This window comes from Xiphophorus couchianus, chromosome 23 (assembly GCF_001444195.1).
Source record: "Xiphophorus couchianus chromosome 23, X_couchianus-1.0, whole genome shotgun sequence".
In the NCBI taxonomy this organism is placed as follows: domain Eukaryota; kingdom Metazoa; phylum Chordata; class Actinopteri; order Cyprinodontiformes; family Poeciliidae; genus Xiphophorus; species Xiphophorus couchianus.
The window spans coordinates 1966853-1985926 of record NC_040250.1 but is presented as its reverse complement, the minus strand read 5'-3'; the positions used below and the strand labels follow the sequence as shown (position 1 = coordinate 1985926).

Here is a 19074-nt window from a genome sequence, read left to right as displayed (position 1 = left end):
AGAACCAACTTCTATCTGGCCTCTACAATTAAGGCCTGAATGGCCTTCTGGAAGGAGCGCTCATTTCTGTGGAGTTAGTAACAAACACATCTTGAACATGTCAATCCAAACTGTTTTGTGTCTAATTTTTTTTAAAAAGAAAACTGAACACTAACTGGTTCTAGAATAAGTCTATAATGTAAAAATGTAGAAGTGAAGGGGGGTCAATACGTTCTACTGGTTCTGTAAATGATAGATGGATTTTCCTTCATTAGGAGCCAAAACCCATCACCAAAACAACCACGGAGTTAAACAGTCAGGAGGTTCTAGACCTGTCCAATTGATCTCTAAGGAGGACGAAGGAAGAAAGAACTGAAATAGAAACAGAATAAAACAATCAGAACTACCTGTTGGGTTCTGCTGCAGATGATGTTCTCCTGTAAGCTGCAGTGAAGGTGAGCCTCGTTTCCTATCCAGCTTTTTATGTCAAACTTCCATGTTTTCAGTTGACACCAAAAATAATCCAGTTTGATTTCATAAAAAAAAAAAATCAGCCACTGTGAACTTTTATCTTTTTTTTTGGTAACACAAAGTCCAGATTGTAACCAGAGTTCAAGATAAACACAGACAGCATGGGACAAATAGAGGCGGGTCGGATGGTGACTGGCTGATTGGATGAGTTGCATCTTTAAAAACTCAGACTGAGTTGAAGACTGTTTTAGTAAATTTTGATAAAACAAAGAGGAACACATCTCTGCTGCAACAGACTAGGATAAACCATGAGTCGATGCCCGTACTTTGAGAAGAAACATTTGTATGTTTCAGTTATCACATTTAAGGACTTTTATTTCTTTTTTCACATTTCGCATACACAGTAAAATGCAAGCCTGTTCATTTCTGTTAATAAAAAAAATCCAAATGACTGAGGGCTGCCTTCTGTCATATTGCAGGTTATTCAAAAGTAAACCTTCTATTGAAGAAAGCCAGGATGCCTCGCAGGCAGGGGCAGACAAGGACAGTAAAGGAAGAATCATCTATGGAGACTACCTGCAGGTAAAACAAGACTTACATTTTATCTTTGGGACGTTTTTAAGAAAGAAACTTAGAAACCAACTATTTGCTGTTTGCTTTACTTAATTTTAAACCTCAGCTGGACAAAATAACCACAGCTCAAGTGTTGCAAAGTGAACTGCAAGGCAATAAAATCCACGACGAGCATCTTTTCATCGTCACCCACCAAGGTACCATTCAATATGTCTTACTGGTGTTTAATCAAGCAGAAAATTATTTACCTGAAAGTTGATGACCTACTTCACTGTTGACAGCTGAGCATCTTAACTTCCTAATTTGATGCAGATGTATTTATGATGTTGAAGCCTTTGATTTTTATTTCAGCCTATGAACTGTGGTTCAAGCAGATTCTTTTTGAGCTCGATTCGGTGCGGGAGATTTTCATCAGCGGACATGTAAGTCACACAGAAAAGAATATTTTGTACTGACAGATTTAGAGCCTCAATATTTAAGGTTTCAAACTGTTCACAAGAGTCAGATCTCAGTGTCTGACTGAATTAAAGTTACCTTTAAATTTAGAGCTCAGGCAGATAAAAACAAGAAAGTCTAATTGCCCCAAAACCGATACACGTCTCATTACTACTACAGCTTCTTTGTCTTAGGAGGTTTTTGGAGACTGTATTGTCATTATTTGTCAAGTCATACGTTTTTTTATTCCTTAAGGTTAGAGATGAACGCAACATGCTCAAAGTCAACACACGGATTCACCGGATAGTAATGATCTTCAGACTGCTGGTCGACCAATTCGCAGTTCTGGAAACAATGACAGCGCTGGATTTCTTTGACTTCAGGTAAACTCATTAGCAACCTCATGAATAACTATATGTTTAGGCGCTATGTCTTTAATGAATTGCTTGTGGATGTTTATTTGATCTTGTGTCTGCAGGACGTACCTGACTTCCGCTTCTGGGTTTGAAAGCCTTCAGTTTCGACTTCTGGAGAACAAAATCGGGGTGCAGGACAACCTGAGGGTTCCTTACAACCGACGGCATTACAAGGACTACATTAAAGGGGATGACACTGAGACGCTTCTAGAGACAGAGCAAGAGCCAACACTTCTGAAGCTGGTTGAGGTTCGTCTCAGTCCTTCTTGCCATTGATTCCCCACCACGTTAATTCACATAACTGTGTGGTTGGACTTGCTCTGAGCAGGGAATAAATAGCATAAAACCTTTGGGCCTTTCTTTCAGGAGTGGCTGGAGAGAACGCCTGGCTTGGAAGTGGATGGATTCAATTTCTGGGAACGGCTTGAAATCAATATATTTGACGGGCTGAATGTGGAGGAAAAGAAAATCGAGGTAAGAAATAACTTCAGCTCCCAGAACAAACTTTACCAGCTTCGCCCCAAAGTGCATGGATGATTGACAGAACTTGGCTGTTTTGTTTGCGGACATTGTTTATTTTTGTAGAAAATGCCAGAGTCAGAGGAGAAGGAGAAGCTGATGGTTGAGGTCGTCCAACAGAGAGAGCACTTCATGTCCCTATTTGATGAAAAGCGTCATGAACATCTGGTCAGCAAAGGTAGTCGTTTAATCAGACTGTTGGAAATATTCTGTGTTCAACGTTTCCTCAAAACTGAGTCCTGTCGAGTTTGAACTTTTGCAACACAAATAAAGTAAATTTATGTTGCTTCAAATTAATTAATATATTTTGTTTTTGCTAACAAGGGGAAAGGCGGCTGTCTTACAAGGCTTTACAAGGTGCTCTGATGATTTACTTCTTCAGGTAAGTTAAGCTTTTCTTTGTGTTTCTCCACCTTTAATTTTCTAGTGAAACTGCAGCATTTACACCATATTATTACACTTCATACATTACTTTTTATATCTGGAAGGTGTTGGCACCTCCAAAGGGACTAACTTAAGAACATCTCAGTGCAAGTTCCAGAGGCAGGGGTGCTCATTAATTCCTCCCCATAACATTTCCATATCACAAGCCCGGTTCTGAAACCTTGTCAGCCAGGCGACACCTACAGCACTAGTAAAGAGGTCTTGAGGAAACTTCAACAGTCTGAGCATGTCTGTCAGATTTTCCTAAAGGTGTCGTAGCTGCGTAACACATGTGATAAGGACAGAATGTCACATGAGGCTCATTAAGGCTTCAGCAGAGCTAACAAAGTCATCCGGCAGCAACTGCACAGTGATAATTAGTGCAAAACTGCCGAGGTTGTTGGTGGTGCACAGGAGACAGCTGCTCTCGTTTTACTCCCATTAAAATTTAGAAGGATTTTCATGAGATGTTTAAAACATCAAACCTTCCTTTACCTTTCAGGGAAGAGCCGAGGTTCCAGGTTCCCTTCCAGCTGCTCACATCCCTCATGGACATGGACACCCTCATGACAAAATGGAGATGTAAGTATTTCTATGGGACTTTCTGCATATACTGTGTCAGCAACAGAGTGTTTTAGTTAGCTTAAAGCCAGAACTGGATAAACAGATCTGGCTGTTCATCCATATAGTCTCAATAGAGACTATATGATATTAAAAAGTGACTCAGATTAGATGTCCATAAACCTGGAAATGTAGAAAAAACAATAAAGAGGATGATATTGAGGTAAAAAGGAAAAGGGTATATGGTTTTCAAAGTGTTTTTTTTTTTTACAAAAAAAAAATATATATACTGTATGTTTCCATTTATATTCATCCCTCTTCATTTTAATAAAAAATAAAAAATGACCTTAATAAAATTCAATGCAAACAACGACAGAATTAGAAAATTCCACTTGTGAGTAATTTAATCTTGGTATAACGGGTAATGGTGCGAGGTGGGAGTACAGTAAAAACAAATCCAAATTTTATTAGTTGCAAGAAGAAAGATATGAAGAAAAGCCTTGAGAAGTTCGCCACAAGCTATGCAGCAGGCACAGCAAACATGTGGCGTTCTCGTCAGATGGGTCTAAAATTGTATTTTTTTGGCTTACATGCAAGATTGAAACTTAAGCATGAAAGCATTGGTATGTGTTGTAGTTTTCTATTTTGCAAAGAAGAGGCAAAATCTCTTCTTTGCCTTAGAGGTTTAGAGAAACACCCCCGATCAATGGAGCTGAACACAAATGGATTGTAAATTAACTTTTGAGCTGATATATTCTTTTCAATTATGTGTCACTTTGTGTTGGTGTATCACACAAAATCCTAACATGAAAAAATGTAAACTAGTTAAAGGGATATAAATACTTTAACAGTGCACTGGAAGTGGCAGCACAAATGATATCAAACCAAAGATTTTTACTTTTTTTTCTTGTTCTCCCTTCAAGACAACCATGTGTGCATAGTACATCGAATGATTGGCAGCAAAGCAGGCACAGGGGGCTCATCAGGCTACCACTACTTAAGATCCACTGTCAGGTATTGTTTAATTTTAACTTCAGTCTCTTGACTGCAAACATCACTCTGCAGAGCCCATCCAAGATGATTTAGATAAGGACAGAACTGAGATACTCTTATCGAACAATAACCCATTTCTCAGATATTGTTTCCCAGAAAGTTTGGACTTTTCAGAACAACAGCATTTTTCTGTAGTGTCCAACGTACAACTACATGATGTTCTTTCTCTTTAGTGACCGCTACAAAGTGTTCGTGGATCTATTTAACCTAGCAACGTTCCTGGTGCCTCGTCACTGGGTGCCCAAACTGAACCCCAACGTTCACACCTTCCTGTACATGGCCGAGTGCTGCGACAGCTCCTACTGCAGCAGCGAGGACTCGGACTAGGAGTTCATCTCAGCCGTCTGTTATGGCTTCCCTTCGCTGTGACAGAGATCGCAGCCGGGGAGTTATTTGCCAAGTGTGTAGGTGAAGGGAGCCCCTGTGTTGGGCCAATATATGCATGAGTCAGAGCATCACTCTGACTTAAAGTTGATTCAACTTTGCTTTACTCAAGACCAATAAACATTGTAGTAAACTTCATGTAAGTAAGTAAAATGATGAACTTTACTGTTTTATACCAAGTTAAATGGATGTAAAGGTGACTTACTGAGTGTATAAAGAAAAAGATAAGATTGAACTGAGTAGTTAGGCTTGTAAATATTAAGCTTTAGCATGTGGTAAAAATAAACCACAAAAATAAAACGAGTCGTAGAGCTTGTGACATAATGTCTGACATTAAATATTTCACGATGCCGAATCAAGCTATTTTACTTTAATCTTGTCTCAGAGTCACAGTGCGGCAGACGGCTCCTTGATTAGACCTGCTCAGATGTTCCCTCAGTAACTGTTATATAAATGAAGAAGAACTGACCTGGAGGCAAGCGGATCAGTGGGTGGAATGATCAAACCTTACGCAGAGGGACAACGCTGCCGGGTTTTACAGAACGCCTTTCATGTCAGCATGTCACAGCGGGCCGCTACAGACAAACCGAGATGCACCTTCAGTGAAACAAAGTGTAAATAAGATGAAATCTCAAGCATAAAAATGTCAATGTCTAAAGCAGGAAGATTTGCACTGCTTAAATATGATGATATCAAAGAGAAGCCATGAATTATTACATAATCCTAATGATGTAGCTCTTTCAGATGTGTTTTGTATAGTATTCTGCATAATTTTGTAATGTATTTATCTACTAATTCATTATATATTTGTATAGAAGAATTATGAGCTCTAATATATGTTTTGTATTTAATAAGCTGCATGTATTTTGCATAGTGAAAATACTTTTATTGTGTCACAGTTTGTTGTTATAATCCAACAGTTGCAAACATATGAGGAGATTTATTTGTTTTTGTGACACAAGATGGCTACATTTCAATAAAAGCATTATCCACAGTGACACTGAAGACGAGCAGATGACTTATTTCATTTTGGCAACGGGAAGCAGCCGCATGCAGTGACTCACACAAACCCATCTGACTCAAATATAAACTGTCATCAAAGAAAAACAGCTGCCACAGAATCTGCGATACCTGGGAAGAAACCCAAAAAGAAAAGCGTGATTAACACTTTAGGAGAACAACAGACTGCATTAATGCATCAAAACGTGCAAAAAGATGAAGGAGATTAACTCACCACAGATGTTGCTACCGATTTTTACATAAACGTAACCCTGATCTCCCCATGTCGTTCCCCAGGAGTTCTGTACAATCCAGTAAGGTATTTCTCCTAGGAGACAAAACATGAATTTCATCAGCTTGATAGGTTGTTTGTGTTTATGCCTTTACATAAATACTGTTTTCTTTCTATAATACACCATAAATAAGACTGTGTTAAATTATTCAAACTGAGAAATATGAAAATCAGTTGGGGGTCTTCTATGGTAGGAATTTAATATGAGGGTAAATAGCTACAGTTAAAGAAAACTCAAACTGCTCTTTTTACTTTTTTAGGCAAGTCAGAATTACCAAAACTATTCCGGTTTGCCAAAAGCCACAATAATGAAAGAATATCAGATTTATTTATTAATGTCTTCAAAACCAGTTTGCATACAGAATGATTATTGCCTCTTTAAAAGTCACAGATCTTGTGAAGATACTGTTGAAGATGGAAAGACAATGAAACAGGTCCTGTACTGACAGGGACTGAAAGGCCGCTCAGAAAGGAGGAAGCAAAACACAAAGAGAACCATAACTGGCCAACTGGACGCCTTCACCATCCTAACTGTGAAGTAAGGCGGTGGCAGCATCATGATGAGCAGCTGCTTTGCTGCAGGTGGAAATGATGCACTTTATAAAATAGATGACATAATGAGGAAAGAACATTATGTAAAGAATATTGACACAACATCTAAAGACATCAGCCGGGAAGTTAAAGGTTGGGTCCAAATGGGTCTTCCCAATGGACAACGACTCCATACAAGTAAACCCAAAACATCTGACCGGTCATAGAGTTGAAAGGTAATTACACCACATACTAAGGAAAGTATGTAAACTTCTTTATTTTAATGGCATTGATAAATAAATCTGACAAATTGTTTTCTCTCAGTTTTGGCTTTTACCAAATAGTAATAATTTACTATTATTATAGTAAATATAATAATATTTGATTCTAACTGACCTAAAACAAGAGAAGTTTGGTCTGATTTCACTTCAGACAGTGAGAAAAGAAAGGTGCAAGTCTTTCTTTTCGATGTATGTACATTTCTAGTTTCAGCTGTGAATTCATCAACTGGTTAGAGGAATAATTGAACTGGATTAGGTCTGGAAAAACAAATATTGGCTCCACACTCCATTTTCTTTAGCATCGGAGCCCCTGATATTGATCATTTCAACAGACTGGAAGAGAATCTAACAAATTAAGTGACTGAAAATTTGGTCTGGAATAAAAGAGTTAAATTAGCATCCCCTTTATTTTCAAACGTGAGGAACAAAATGCAAGGAACTAAAATCCTCACATCTTAGTTCCACGATCTCTGAATAATATATTCCCCTTAGTGACACAGTGGGCCTCATATTGTTCTCCCGCAGCACTAATTTGTGTAAATTACTTTTACAGCCCACATTATCTAAAGCAGAATACAGAGCCACATAAATGTTCCCGTTGCATGTAGTGCAGGAGTTTGTACCAGTCGTGTCGTATCCAACAACCAGGACAGCATGGTTGGACCATTGGCTGGAGCAGTGGTGCTGGATAATACCTCCCAGGTAATCCTGCCAACTGACAGCATCCACGATGGCAGCCAAAGGACCAAACTGCACCAGCTGACCCATCATCGCCTCCTCTTGACCACTGTGGAAGAAAATTACAGAAGCATATTCTCTATGGGTGGCTTCTTTGGCCTTTTGATTAACTTGCTATTTGAAGAACATGAGAAAGTCAGAGAGCTGAACATGTGCTGAAAGCTTTAAAGATTCTTCAAACATCTGAAAGATGGACATGCTTCTGCCATCTTCTCACTATTAAAGTTGATCTACTATCCATATTTCTCATTAGTACATCTGCTTTTGAACAAATATGACATATATTCTCTTTTCTTCTACAGTGAGCATATGCAGGCCCCCTTCTGTTGCCCCTTCCTGTCATCCCGCCAGACGATTCCCACTGGGGGAATCTGTGATGCCCTCCGCTGCCAGGCTCATTTCATGTCGTCCATAGGGCCTCTTTCTATGTGACGAACTATTCTGAAAAGTCACTTTGACTTTGTCATGGTGTTTGTGTTTCGCTGTGCTGCAGTAAAGATCTGGCCTCCCGATGATACAACTTCTAGCAGCGACGTCCCACTCCTGAAGACAGGGGGCAGGTCAAAAGAGACATTTTCATGCTAGATCAGAGAATTGTTGAAAATGCTAAAACGAGTAATTCAAGTGGTAGCGTGACATTGGCATTTACTCCGACTGAAGATCATCTTTACTTTGCTTTAAGTTGTCTTAACAAGGCCAGGCTGCGCTTGCGGAAAATTCAGAGGAAGTTTCATTGACAAAGATAAATTTGGAGTCATAAGGGACAAAAACAATCCACAAATGGGATTAGCACAGAAAATAAGAATGAATTCAAAACACAAATAATAGCATATTCAACTCTCACACTTGCAGTTAATGAGAATAATGAGCTGTAAACTTCCTTCAATGTAGAAAATTGCCAAATGATAGAAGTGCACTGATTGCAGTTTTCTAGTCAATCATCAACCTTTAAAAAGCCTCACCTGTCAATTCCAAAGTTTTTGTTGTTTAACTGACTGTCAGGTGTTATAAGGTCACAATACACCTTCACTGTTGCGCTTTTATTTAAACAAAAAACAATACCTATGAAACACTACCAACTTGCTTTAACTAGAAACAAGGTAGGGATCTGAAATATGAATAAAAACGTTCAGAGAATTGCTGTCCAAACTACTAAGTTAAAATAAAAATCAGTTCCTTTAGTCTTTTATTTTTCACCTTAAACGTTTTTCAACCCTCTCTCAAATCCTTTATTAGTTCCAGAGGAAACTTAAATGTCAATGTAATTTATGCTATTCAAGTTTCTTCAAACTTACTTCTCTAGCTTAGTTTGTGTCCAGGTGAACACAGAGGTATTTATGCTCCTCCATCACCCCCACTTCCTCTCCCATGAGGGATCTAACCCAGTTTCTCCTGAAATCTACAATCATCTCTTTTGTTTTGTTAGAAAATAATTCACAGCCACAGAAAACTGGCTAAACGTGAGATTTAATGAAGGTCTATGATAGCAGCAGAAAGCAGCAGCTCTGCCCTGCTTGAGTTTGATTTAAAGTACTCTGATTCCATTGGGGGCTCAGAAGGATTTTCTGCTATTATTTAAGAACCTGAAGTTCAATTACCACTGAAAATTATGACCTTGGTTTCCCTTAATCTTCTCTCAGCCTGAGATCTCTAAATCTTTTTAGTTATTTTATTAGGCAGGCTCGTACAGAGCCGTGGAAAAGTGCTGTATAAATAAAGTGCTTGAATGTTCTCATGTCACGTTAAAAACCACCAACTTTAGCATATTTTGTTATGTTTTTATGTGAGTCCAACACCAAGTGGGGTATAATCATAGAGCAGAAGGGAAATTATACACGGTTTACAAAATGTTTCAAAATACAAATCTGAAAAATGTGGCATGCCTTTGTATTCAGAGCTCCAGTGTTTTTGCAACAAAAGCACCTAACACCCCCCCATACCCCCCCAAAAGCTCAGTTTTGGTCTCATCTGAACAGAGCACATTTTGGGAACCAGTGCAGGTTTATTGCATTTGTAGCCAGAGAAAGTCTGCAAATCACAGCTTTCTGTGAGTCCTGCTCATCCTGACCTCCTTGGACAAACATGGCTGTTGATAAACATCACAGTGAACTTCACTCAGAACTATGAACAGATCAATACAAATTCTGGAAAGTTGGAGCGTTGCTTCACGATGTCGTCAGTCTCTGTGCTCATGGTGGTTTTTACGGCTCGGACTGGAGGCAGAAAGATTTCTCTGACATCTAACAGAACACACCTTTTGAAAAGCGGAACAACTTTCATGCTTCTGGTGTTTATTCCTTTTATTTTTTTCACAGCTAGCTCACACATTTTCAGAATATATTAGTTTTTCTTGAATCATTTTGCTTTCTGAACACAGATGCGAGGCGAACACGTCCATCTGATGGAGATCCAGGGTCCTGCAGTAGCAGCGCAAATCTGCTCTCAAGTGAAACACTTGAACTCTTCCTTTTTCAGCTGCCAATTGCTGTGTTCTGCTAAGCAGAGGCTTATAAGACTCTTTGCCTGGATGACAGTCCAGGCCAGCTGGTGGCAACACAAACCAGTGGGCATTTGGCCACGGTCATCACTCATTCTCCCATTTCCCTGGCAAGTGATTTATGCGTCTCCTTTGCACGTGAGATGATTACAACTAGCAGATTTATTACCAAGCCGACTGGTTTTTATTATTGTTGCTTTTTCACTGAATTTCCTTTTGAAGGACCCTTAAAAATAAACAGTAACTGAAAAAGCATCCAATTATGCTTACAGCCTTCTGTGTCTGGTTTTATCGTCTACATCTATAGCATTGCATATTTTATCAAGGAGTGGTATCAACATCTCTTTAAACATTGAGCTTAAACATAGGCACTGTGAGTGAAAACTATCATTCAGCATATGTGATGTTTCAAATATATTTACAGTTTAGAGTCTTACAGTTGAAGAAGATGACATTTTCTTTTGGAAAAATGTCGTCCGTAAATTAAAGCTCAATTAAAACCATCTTCCCATCATGAGTAAACAAATATTTTTGCCTCTCATTGGCCATAACACCTGACTCAGACAGAAACACCTTTGTGCTACTGAGCTATCAGAACCTGTGTTGACAGACTGATCACGGTGGTTTGTGGTCTGTGATTGGACAGGACAAATACTACACTCTCTGTACTTTTTTCCTCTTTAACCACCAAGTTAAAATTCAGAATTACATTCATTGTTAGCTTTTACTATATATAACTAAAACCAAATATGTGCATGTAGATATTAAATCAGACTAAATTTTTACTTTTTAAGGTCAGTTAGGATTACCAGGATTATTTTCAGTTGCTAAATGACAGAAAATCTGTTATTGTTTTAATTACTTTTTCCTAAACGTCAGATGTTTACATACATTTCCTTATAAATCATAAATTTGTAGAATTTATGATTTATGACTTGGATATCCTTCCTCAAACTTTCCACAATAGTTTGCTGTAATTTGGACCCATTGATGGCCACACCAAAACACTGACTTTGTTGTCTTTAGCCCCCCTGTAACCACTTTGGCTGGATGCTTAAGGTCATTGTCTATTTGGAAGGCAAGTTTGAGCCCAAAATTAAAACTTCAAAGCTCATATCATGAAACGTTGCTTCAATATTTCCACACAAGCTCCTGTCCTCATGAAAGCAGATATTATGTGAGGTGCACAAAACCTTCCTGCAACAAAATAAAAACAGACCTCATACTTCACGGTTGGGATGGTGTTCTTGGGTCTGTAAACTCACTGTAACATTGATCAATCCAACCAAACACTTTGGTTTAAGACCAATTAATCTCTGGATAATAAACTAAATAAATAAACAGAATGTGATTTGTTTTTTTATGTTGCTTTTGGAATAATAGTTTCTTTGTAGTGAGTGGCCTTTCAGCCCGGGACGGTATGGAACCGTCACTGTGGATTACAGTTTCAGGAGTTACACAATTCTCTTCCTAATGTCTTCACTAATATATCTAAATAAAAATTTGTAATGTCACCAAAGAAAGCAGTGTGTATGAGAAGGATGCCTTAAAATGCATCAAAATTAACTAAAGGCACAGCAATCTAGTCAGTGCAATTAAACTTTTGAATATGAAGACAGTAGTTTAAAAAAAACTGAAATAATGTTAGTAATCCTGACTGGTTGGATTAATGTCAGACAAATAGAAATGAGTGATTTTAATGCCATATATATGTAGTTTCAGCTGCTCATTGTGCTTTAAAACGTTTATCTCTTACCTGAAGCTATGCAGGGAAAAGTTCCTCACAGCAACACCCTCATGTGTTGGGGAGAAGAAATGGCACATTCCGGTTTCGGCCTTGTATGGATAGTCTGAATGACTCACCAGCTTCACTCTGGTCTACATTATAAAGAACATGTCAGTTTGAGCCATAAATTTAAGGAACATGTTAGCAGTCATTTTTGTTTCAACTTGTAACGCAGTGCAAACCTCACCTGTTTTAACCAAGCGAGAGCGTGGGAGGGCGAGCCTCCATTGCAGCCCTCATTTTTATAGGAGCAGTCGACAACTTGCTGCACACTGAGCTGCTCCAGCTGCGAGCCTCCCATAGCATGAACGGCCTGTATAGCACCAACTGTGCTAAACGCCCAGCAACTCCCACACTACAAAACAAGGAAACAGTGAAATAAGGTAAGGGGCTAAATATTGCCAATGAAACATTTAGTCTGATAGCATTTATTTTCCATGGAATTGTAGAGGTGGGTGATGCCTTTGTGCAAAAATCAGTCCCACACATATAAAGTCTCTGAGTTCAGATAAAAACTGAATCTGTTTGTAGCAGAAAATATTTGTTAAATTACAATAAATTAACATTAATACATTTTCAAATCTAATTCTTTTGCTATATTGAATCATAAAAGATGGATGAGATGACTAAACCAAATGAACTGTGACTAATTGCTTTCTGCTGCCACCTACTGACAGAAACACTTTATAACTAAATTCTTGGGGAAAATTTAAATGAATAAACTCCACTCTCATCTATTAGCGACATGATGAAGAAATACATAGAGCCAGCTGTTACTCAAGCTTTAGAGAGACGATCATTTCTAATATTCATAAAGCATAAAGTAATTCTTGTAATAAAAATGGATAGAAGTCAATTTCATTCCCTTCCAGAAACCAGTAGCTATTTCATTCAGAGCATGCAATACCTTATTATGCGGAGAAATAGTTTTTTTTCCTTCCCCTCTTTAATATTTTAACAAATTATATTCTTCACACCGCATGGAGATCACTACATCATGTTCACTCCCTCAGCAGAAATTCTCATAAATATTATGAACCGTTTGCTGTCTGAAACACTTTATTTATTTATTTTTTATCAAAGTGGTTTTATGGCTTAAAATCAATACAGAAGCTAAATTCAATCCTGATTGCCTGGACTGGAGATAAGTATGCACCAAGCATACAAAATATTAAAGCCATCTGTGAGCACTGAAATGCACCCAGGCTATAAATGAGGAATCAAGACAAGGAAACTTTGAGTAGAGAAGAGTTTATCTGATGTAATTGACTTGATATTTGGTGTCTGTGTGCATGGCATCGTGTTTTATCTTCTGCCTATAAATTAATCTTGTGTGGGTACCGAGCCCAGGAAGGACCACAAACAAGCCAGACAATAAGAAATGTGGGCAGATAAACTGCAGGCGAGCTGAGGTAGGTGAGTGCAGAGACTCGGGTCGTTTACAGAGTCTCCCAGGAGCTCTAAACTTTCCCTGTACTCAAAAGGATGAAATATACACCATGTTATCATGCAGCATTCTCCTGTATAGGTTACGTCTCTCCCTTAGGAGAAGTGCTTTCGAGTGAAAATATCATCCCCCGCAGCAAATTGACTTACTAAAGAGATAAAGGACAAAAAGAGCAAAAAGTGAACCTTCATAAAGGACATGCAACAACTCCATTTCACTAAGCCTAGTTCTTTTGGAGCCCAGGTCCCTTCTGCTCGTTGAGCTGAAGTCTCAAAGGCTTGGTTTGTCATCGTTTCATTGCTTTTCCTTAACGATTGAACTCCCCCGCCACTCAAATATGTATTCTGTCCATTACTACTGCAGATGAATGTTTGACCTTCAGCTGAACTCTCCAAGACTAAAATTGATTTGCAGAAGGGAGAACTCTCTGTGCACTCGTCGTAAATCTTAGTTTGAGACTTCTAAATATATCCAAGATGAGGGGAAGGTGATTTGGGTGTGAAAATGTGAAAGTTTCCAACATGCATTCATTTAAAAAGTTTAAATACTTGGCAATTATTTATACTATTACCAAAATAATTAAAGACTAAGTGGAACTTAGGATTTTGAACTGCATAACTGTACTTAAGAGTACAGTAGCTGCAAATCAGATATTTCAGGAGGGATGAGTTGTCCCTCCTGATATTGAAAGTAGATGCGCAAATCCAGGGCTGAAAAATACCAACCCTGTTTCACACATGAAGCAAAAATACAGACTTGATAAGTGAGAATGTGTGCACCTGTACGGCACCACTGACCTGCCGTATATATCTGCATTTTGGAGACAGGAGGAGCTGGCGAGGCAGATGGTGAGGTGACGAACTGAAGCCAGATTGTCGAAACTAAATGTGTGAACCTCTCGCACCGTAATTTCATTTCAAACTGCGACGTGGTAAAATATCTATTTTATGATAAACATTCAAACTTATGCTTTCCATTTTAAACGGAACGGCAGCTAAAATCTCAAATTAAATTTTCCACTAAAGCCCTGAGCTGAACTTTCTGCCACTAACGTTCACTGTGAGCTGTGGAGAGCACAGCAGCTGCTGAAATGTGGAGAAGCTGCAGGAATGTGGCAGGTGGCGGCTTTCAGTAAGGTCAACCTTGGTTTTTTTGCCAGTACTGACTGAAATCCTTTCACTCCACCCACATTAACCAGGTTAACTGAAGAAGTTACCATCTGTTTGAAAAATCTAATCATAAAACCAAATAATATAATTAAACAGCGTTCAATTACTGCACATGTATTATTACATTAGAGTCTAGTTTAAAAGATCAAATTTTCCTTGTGTACAAACGAAGACGTTGCAAAGGTAAGTGATTTGTAAATATTTTAATTTTACTTGAATGTATTCACATTTTTTCAAGTTGAAAACAAAAAACTCAAATTAACTTTACTGAGATCTGATGTGACAAACACAAAGCTGTGCATCATTGTGACAAAGAAAAAAGATTAGTCAAAGTTTTCTAACCTTCTTAAAAAAACAAAATCTGAAAGGTGTGGCATGCATTTGTATTCAGCTCCCACCTTCCATGTCAGCTTTAGGTCATTTGGGGTTCATCTCTCCCGGCTTTGCAAATTCAAACTAAAATATTTGCCCTTTCTCCTTACATAACAGCTCAAGTTTAGAAAACTGGATGGAGATTTTCTGAACAGCAGTTATCCTGGTACAGACTTTGATTAGGTCATTCTAGCACATAAATACATGTGACACTAAACCATTTTATTGCAGCTCTGGCCATATGTCTAGTGTCATTATCCTGTTGCAAAGTAAACCTCTGTTCCAGTCTCCCGAAAGGTCCAAATAAATTTTTTGATTATTATTTTGTTATGACCAAAGGATTGCCATTAGCAAATTTTAATGTGATGAACTAATCCATGTTGTTTATTTCTGTTGACAGTGATTTGAGTGTAACAGCCATCCAGTATATCCATCATCTGTCTGTATTAACCTTACCGCTAATTGGTTCTGGACCGGTGCCACCACTCCCTTATCCCTCCAGTCATATTTGGCCGGGAGCCCCGCTCTGGTCGATCCAACGAAGCCAGGAGCACTGCTGCTTTCTGCTCGGAGGTAAACATCTGCAAACAAAGATCCAGTCCAGACTCAATCCTGGATACAAAGATCCACTTTAACAACGGTTCTTCCCTCTAGAGCCAGACAACATGACTAAACACATTTAGAAGAAGTGATTTGATAAAAGATCTTCACCATGTCTTAACTTGCTAGTTTACAGACACTCAGTACATGCAACTTATTCAATTCTGCAAGCTTCAAATCCACAAGGAATTTTCCTCTCACCCTTAAATTCCATCTGTGAAAGGTCAGAGAACTGGTTAATGCCATATGTAGCAGACTGTGTCTGCCTGGAAAATGAGTTCAGGTATAGATGTCGCACTGCAGCATTCTGTAAAAACACACGGAACACAAATGCTGGATGATAGTTAACCAAGTAAGAAAGCAACGTTGAAATATTTTCTAGGAATACAGAAAGACAGAGGGGAAAAGAGCAGAAAGAAAAAGAAGGAAAAACAACAAGGGGAAAAACAGAAAAATACAAAAAATAAAACACACATTTTAAAATATTTTCATTAGGTTAAAAAAGCAAAACAATGGATGGGGAGTGAAACTGTACATGATAACAACCAAAACAATATTATTCATTTATCACATATTTTAAAATATTTGCATTGTGTTACATTAGATTGTAAGATGGTTAAACATCAGTAATGTCTTGTCTCAACCTTTTTCACATTTGTTACAACTGGAAACTTAAATGTTTTTCATTAGGATTTTTTGTGACAGAGCAAAACAAAGAAGAGGTCTGCAATGTGGCTCCAGAGCCACCAGGCACTTTGGCCCCTCCACTGTGGTTCTTACAAAACCAAATAGGTCATTAATTATAAAGAGTATAAGGTTTAGCAGCTAACGAATATCTAGAACAGAGAGCACCAATGGTACAAGGACTGCAAATATTTGCATTGCAAAGTTTCTCTCACAACCTGTTTCACATTTTGTTACAACTGGAAACTTGAATGTTTTTCATTAGGATTTTTTGTGACAGAGAACAAAACATCTTGTAAAGTGTGATATAAATCCTATAAAGCGTCACACTTTGCGCTTTATATTTTTAACATATTTATTGAAAGGGTTTACTCTGCTGAAAATATATATATTTTTTCCCCTTCAGTGAAACTTTGATTAATTTTGTTATAAAACAAAACAAATTAATTTAATTTCCTTTAAAAATAATTAATTTTTGGACATGTTTTTAAAATCTTTTTCTGTCGCTTTGGTATTTAGGAGAAAGTGGTTCTTTTATTTGCAAAGATTGCTGACCCCTGTGTTAGAGGACGCAATAGTCTAAATATACACCTAAATATAACTTTATAGATTTTTTTTTTTCACAATATTAAAATTGTGAATACGGTTCCACTTCCAATTATGGACATTGTTTTGCTTTGTCACATAGACGTCCAATAAAAAAACTTTAGGACTTGTGGCTGTAAATTCAACCAGGTATTACGGAGCCCTCTAGGGGACATGGGGAATTTTTTTTCTTTTGCGTTCCCTCGCAAAACTTTTGCGTTACCTCGCAATACTTTTGCGTTACCTCGCAAAACTTTTGCGTTACCTCGCAATACTTTTGCGTTACCTCGCAAAACTTTTGCGTTCCCTCGCAAAACTTTTGCGTTACCTCGCAATACTTTTGCGTTACCTCGCAATACTTTTGCGTTACCTCGCAATACTTTTGCGTTCCCTCGCAATACTTTTGCGTTCCCTCGCAATACTTTTGCGTTCCCTCGCAAAACTTTTGCGTTCCCTCGCAAAACCTTTTGCGTTACCTCGCAAAACTTTTGTGAAATATCTGAAGTTTTATATCTTTCTTTAGGATAGAAAGGCACCACAAACCTACGATATAAACAGAAACCTTCCGTAAGTAGGAAAGAAATAAAAATACATTATAATTTGGACTATTTCTGAGTTATTATCGCGGGTAATAAATCATCTGACAGTTTTGATTGTGTCTCTGTTGTGTTCGTAGTCTGAATGGTTTAAAGAGCTGCTTTCAGTGCCGCTCCATCTTCGCCTTAACAGACATAAACATGCAGTAATAAATCGATTTTCAATCAGTGTTTTGCACCAAACAGTTAATAATAATAAACAAGTTTTCACTGAGGCTCTGTAAGAGCCATATGAATGAAATAAGTAATTATTGATATGACAGGAGCAGCGGCTTTGACACTTGTGTGGTGGGTGTGTCGATGTGGGCGTGACGTCACCAGGTATGAATGGGAAGGATACTGGCTTTGTGTGTATTAGGAAGCGGTGAGCGGGGCGGTCAGTCCTTGCAAAGTTTGGAGCCTGATCATCAAAATGGAATAAATCGATAATTGTGACAGAACAAAGAAAAGGTTTGGAGTTGATTGATAAACGGACAGATGAGATTCCCCGAGTTAACCCAGTGCGGCCCTTTACCATCATTAGTTTGTCGTGTTTTTAATAATAAAAACTTGTTAATAGTAAAAACTGTTTGGTGCAAAACACTGATTGAAAATCGATTTATTACTGCATGTTTATGTCTGTTAAGGCTAAGATGGAGCGGCACTGAAAGCAGCTCTTTAAACCATTCAGACTACGAACACAACAGAGACACAATCAAAACTGTCAGATGATTTATTACCCGCGATAATAACTCAGAAATAGTCCAAATTATAATGTATTTTTATTTCTTTCCTACTTACAGAAGGTTTCTGTTTATATCGTAGGTTTGTGGTGCCTTTCTATCCTAAAGAAAGATATAAAACTTCAGATATTTCACAAAAAGATACTAACATTCATGGAAAAACCTCACATAACCTTATATTAAAGCAGAAAGTACGGCGCCCACCGTAAGAAAGGCTGGCAGTGTTCAATTATGCTGCATAACTGACCAGTACAGTATTGCGAGGTAACGCAAAAGTTTTGCGAGGGAACGCAAAAGTTTTGCGAGGGAACGCAAAAGTATTGCGAGGTAACGCAAAAGTTTTGCGAGGGAACGCAAAAGAAAAAAAATTCCCCATGTCCCCTAGAGGGCTCCGTAAGGTATGAATGATTTAGCAGGACACTAAATAATTTGAACTGTGACTTCGAGTTTTGAACTTTTGCAGGAAATGAACTGCGCCGCTATTTTTACAACTTTACGTGTCAGATTGTGTTTTTCCTGAACAGAAAGCAGGTAACCGTTTGTTTAGCTTCCACACAGTTGCACGCTTAGTTTAGAACAGTCTCGAGTTAAAACAGGACAAAAAATTTCTCTCTATCTCTTCCTCACCATCTCCAATCTCTTACCTGAAAATTGATTTGACGACGGCTAAATTCCTCACTGTTGACTTCATACAAACGGTGAAACTTCTTCCTGAACGAGTAGAAATCAATCCCAGACCCATTTAAATTAGCAACACTTTCACCAAAACAAGCAGCAGTAACTAAAATAACCGAAAACATTTGCAAAACCGCCATTAGACGAATAAAAAGCAGCTCAACACGGAGAGGTAAACACAGGAAGAAAGGCCGTTTGATGTTCGCGGAAAAGGTGTTCGGTCACGCTGCGCGCACGCGCAGAACTACAGAGGCGTTTCCAGGGAAACGCTGACAGTTTCGCTCCA

General features: G+C 38.3%; 2 protein-coding genes across 2 annotated transcripts; one reads left to right on the top strand and one right to left on the bottom strand.

The window, feature by feature from the left end:
* The first annotated feature begins 636 nt into the window (after positions 1–636).
* tdo2a (tryptophan 2,3-dioxygenase a) lies at positions 637–5812 on the top strand. The gene is made up of 12 exons (XM_028009573.1): positions 637–793; positions 930–1032; positions 1130–1220; positions 1375–1445; positions 1714–1841; positions 1937–2123; positions 2241–2348; positions 2460–2571; positions 2718–2775; positions 3319–3398; positions 4301–4391; positions 4604–5812. The coding sequence occupies exons 1-12, from the start codon at positions 759–761 to the stop codon at positions 4755–4757; spliced, it is 1218 nt and encodes a 405-aa protein (XP_027865374.1). The 5' UTR covers positions 637–758; the 3' UTR covers positions 4758–5812.
* Positions 5679–19024, bottom strand: ctso (cathepsin O). Its single transcript, XM_028009574.1, has 8 exons — positions 18758–19024; positions 15728–15833; positions 15383–15507; positions 12126–12293; positions 11909–12030; positions 7541–7704; positions 6049–6141; positions 5679–5945 (listed from the first exon to the last, which is right to left on the bottom strand). Exons 1-8 carry the CDS (start codon positions 18926–18928, stop codon positions 5911–5913), a joined length of 984 nt encoding a protein of 327 aa, XP_027865375.1. The 5' UTR covers positions 18929–19024; the 3' UTR covers positions 5679–5910.
* Between the last annotated feature and the right edge of the window lie 50 nt (positions 19025–19074).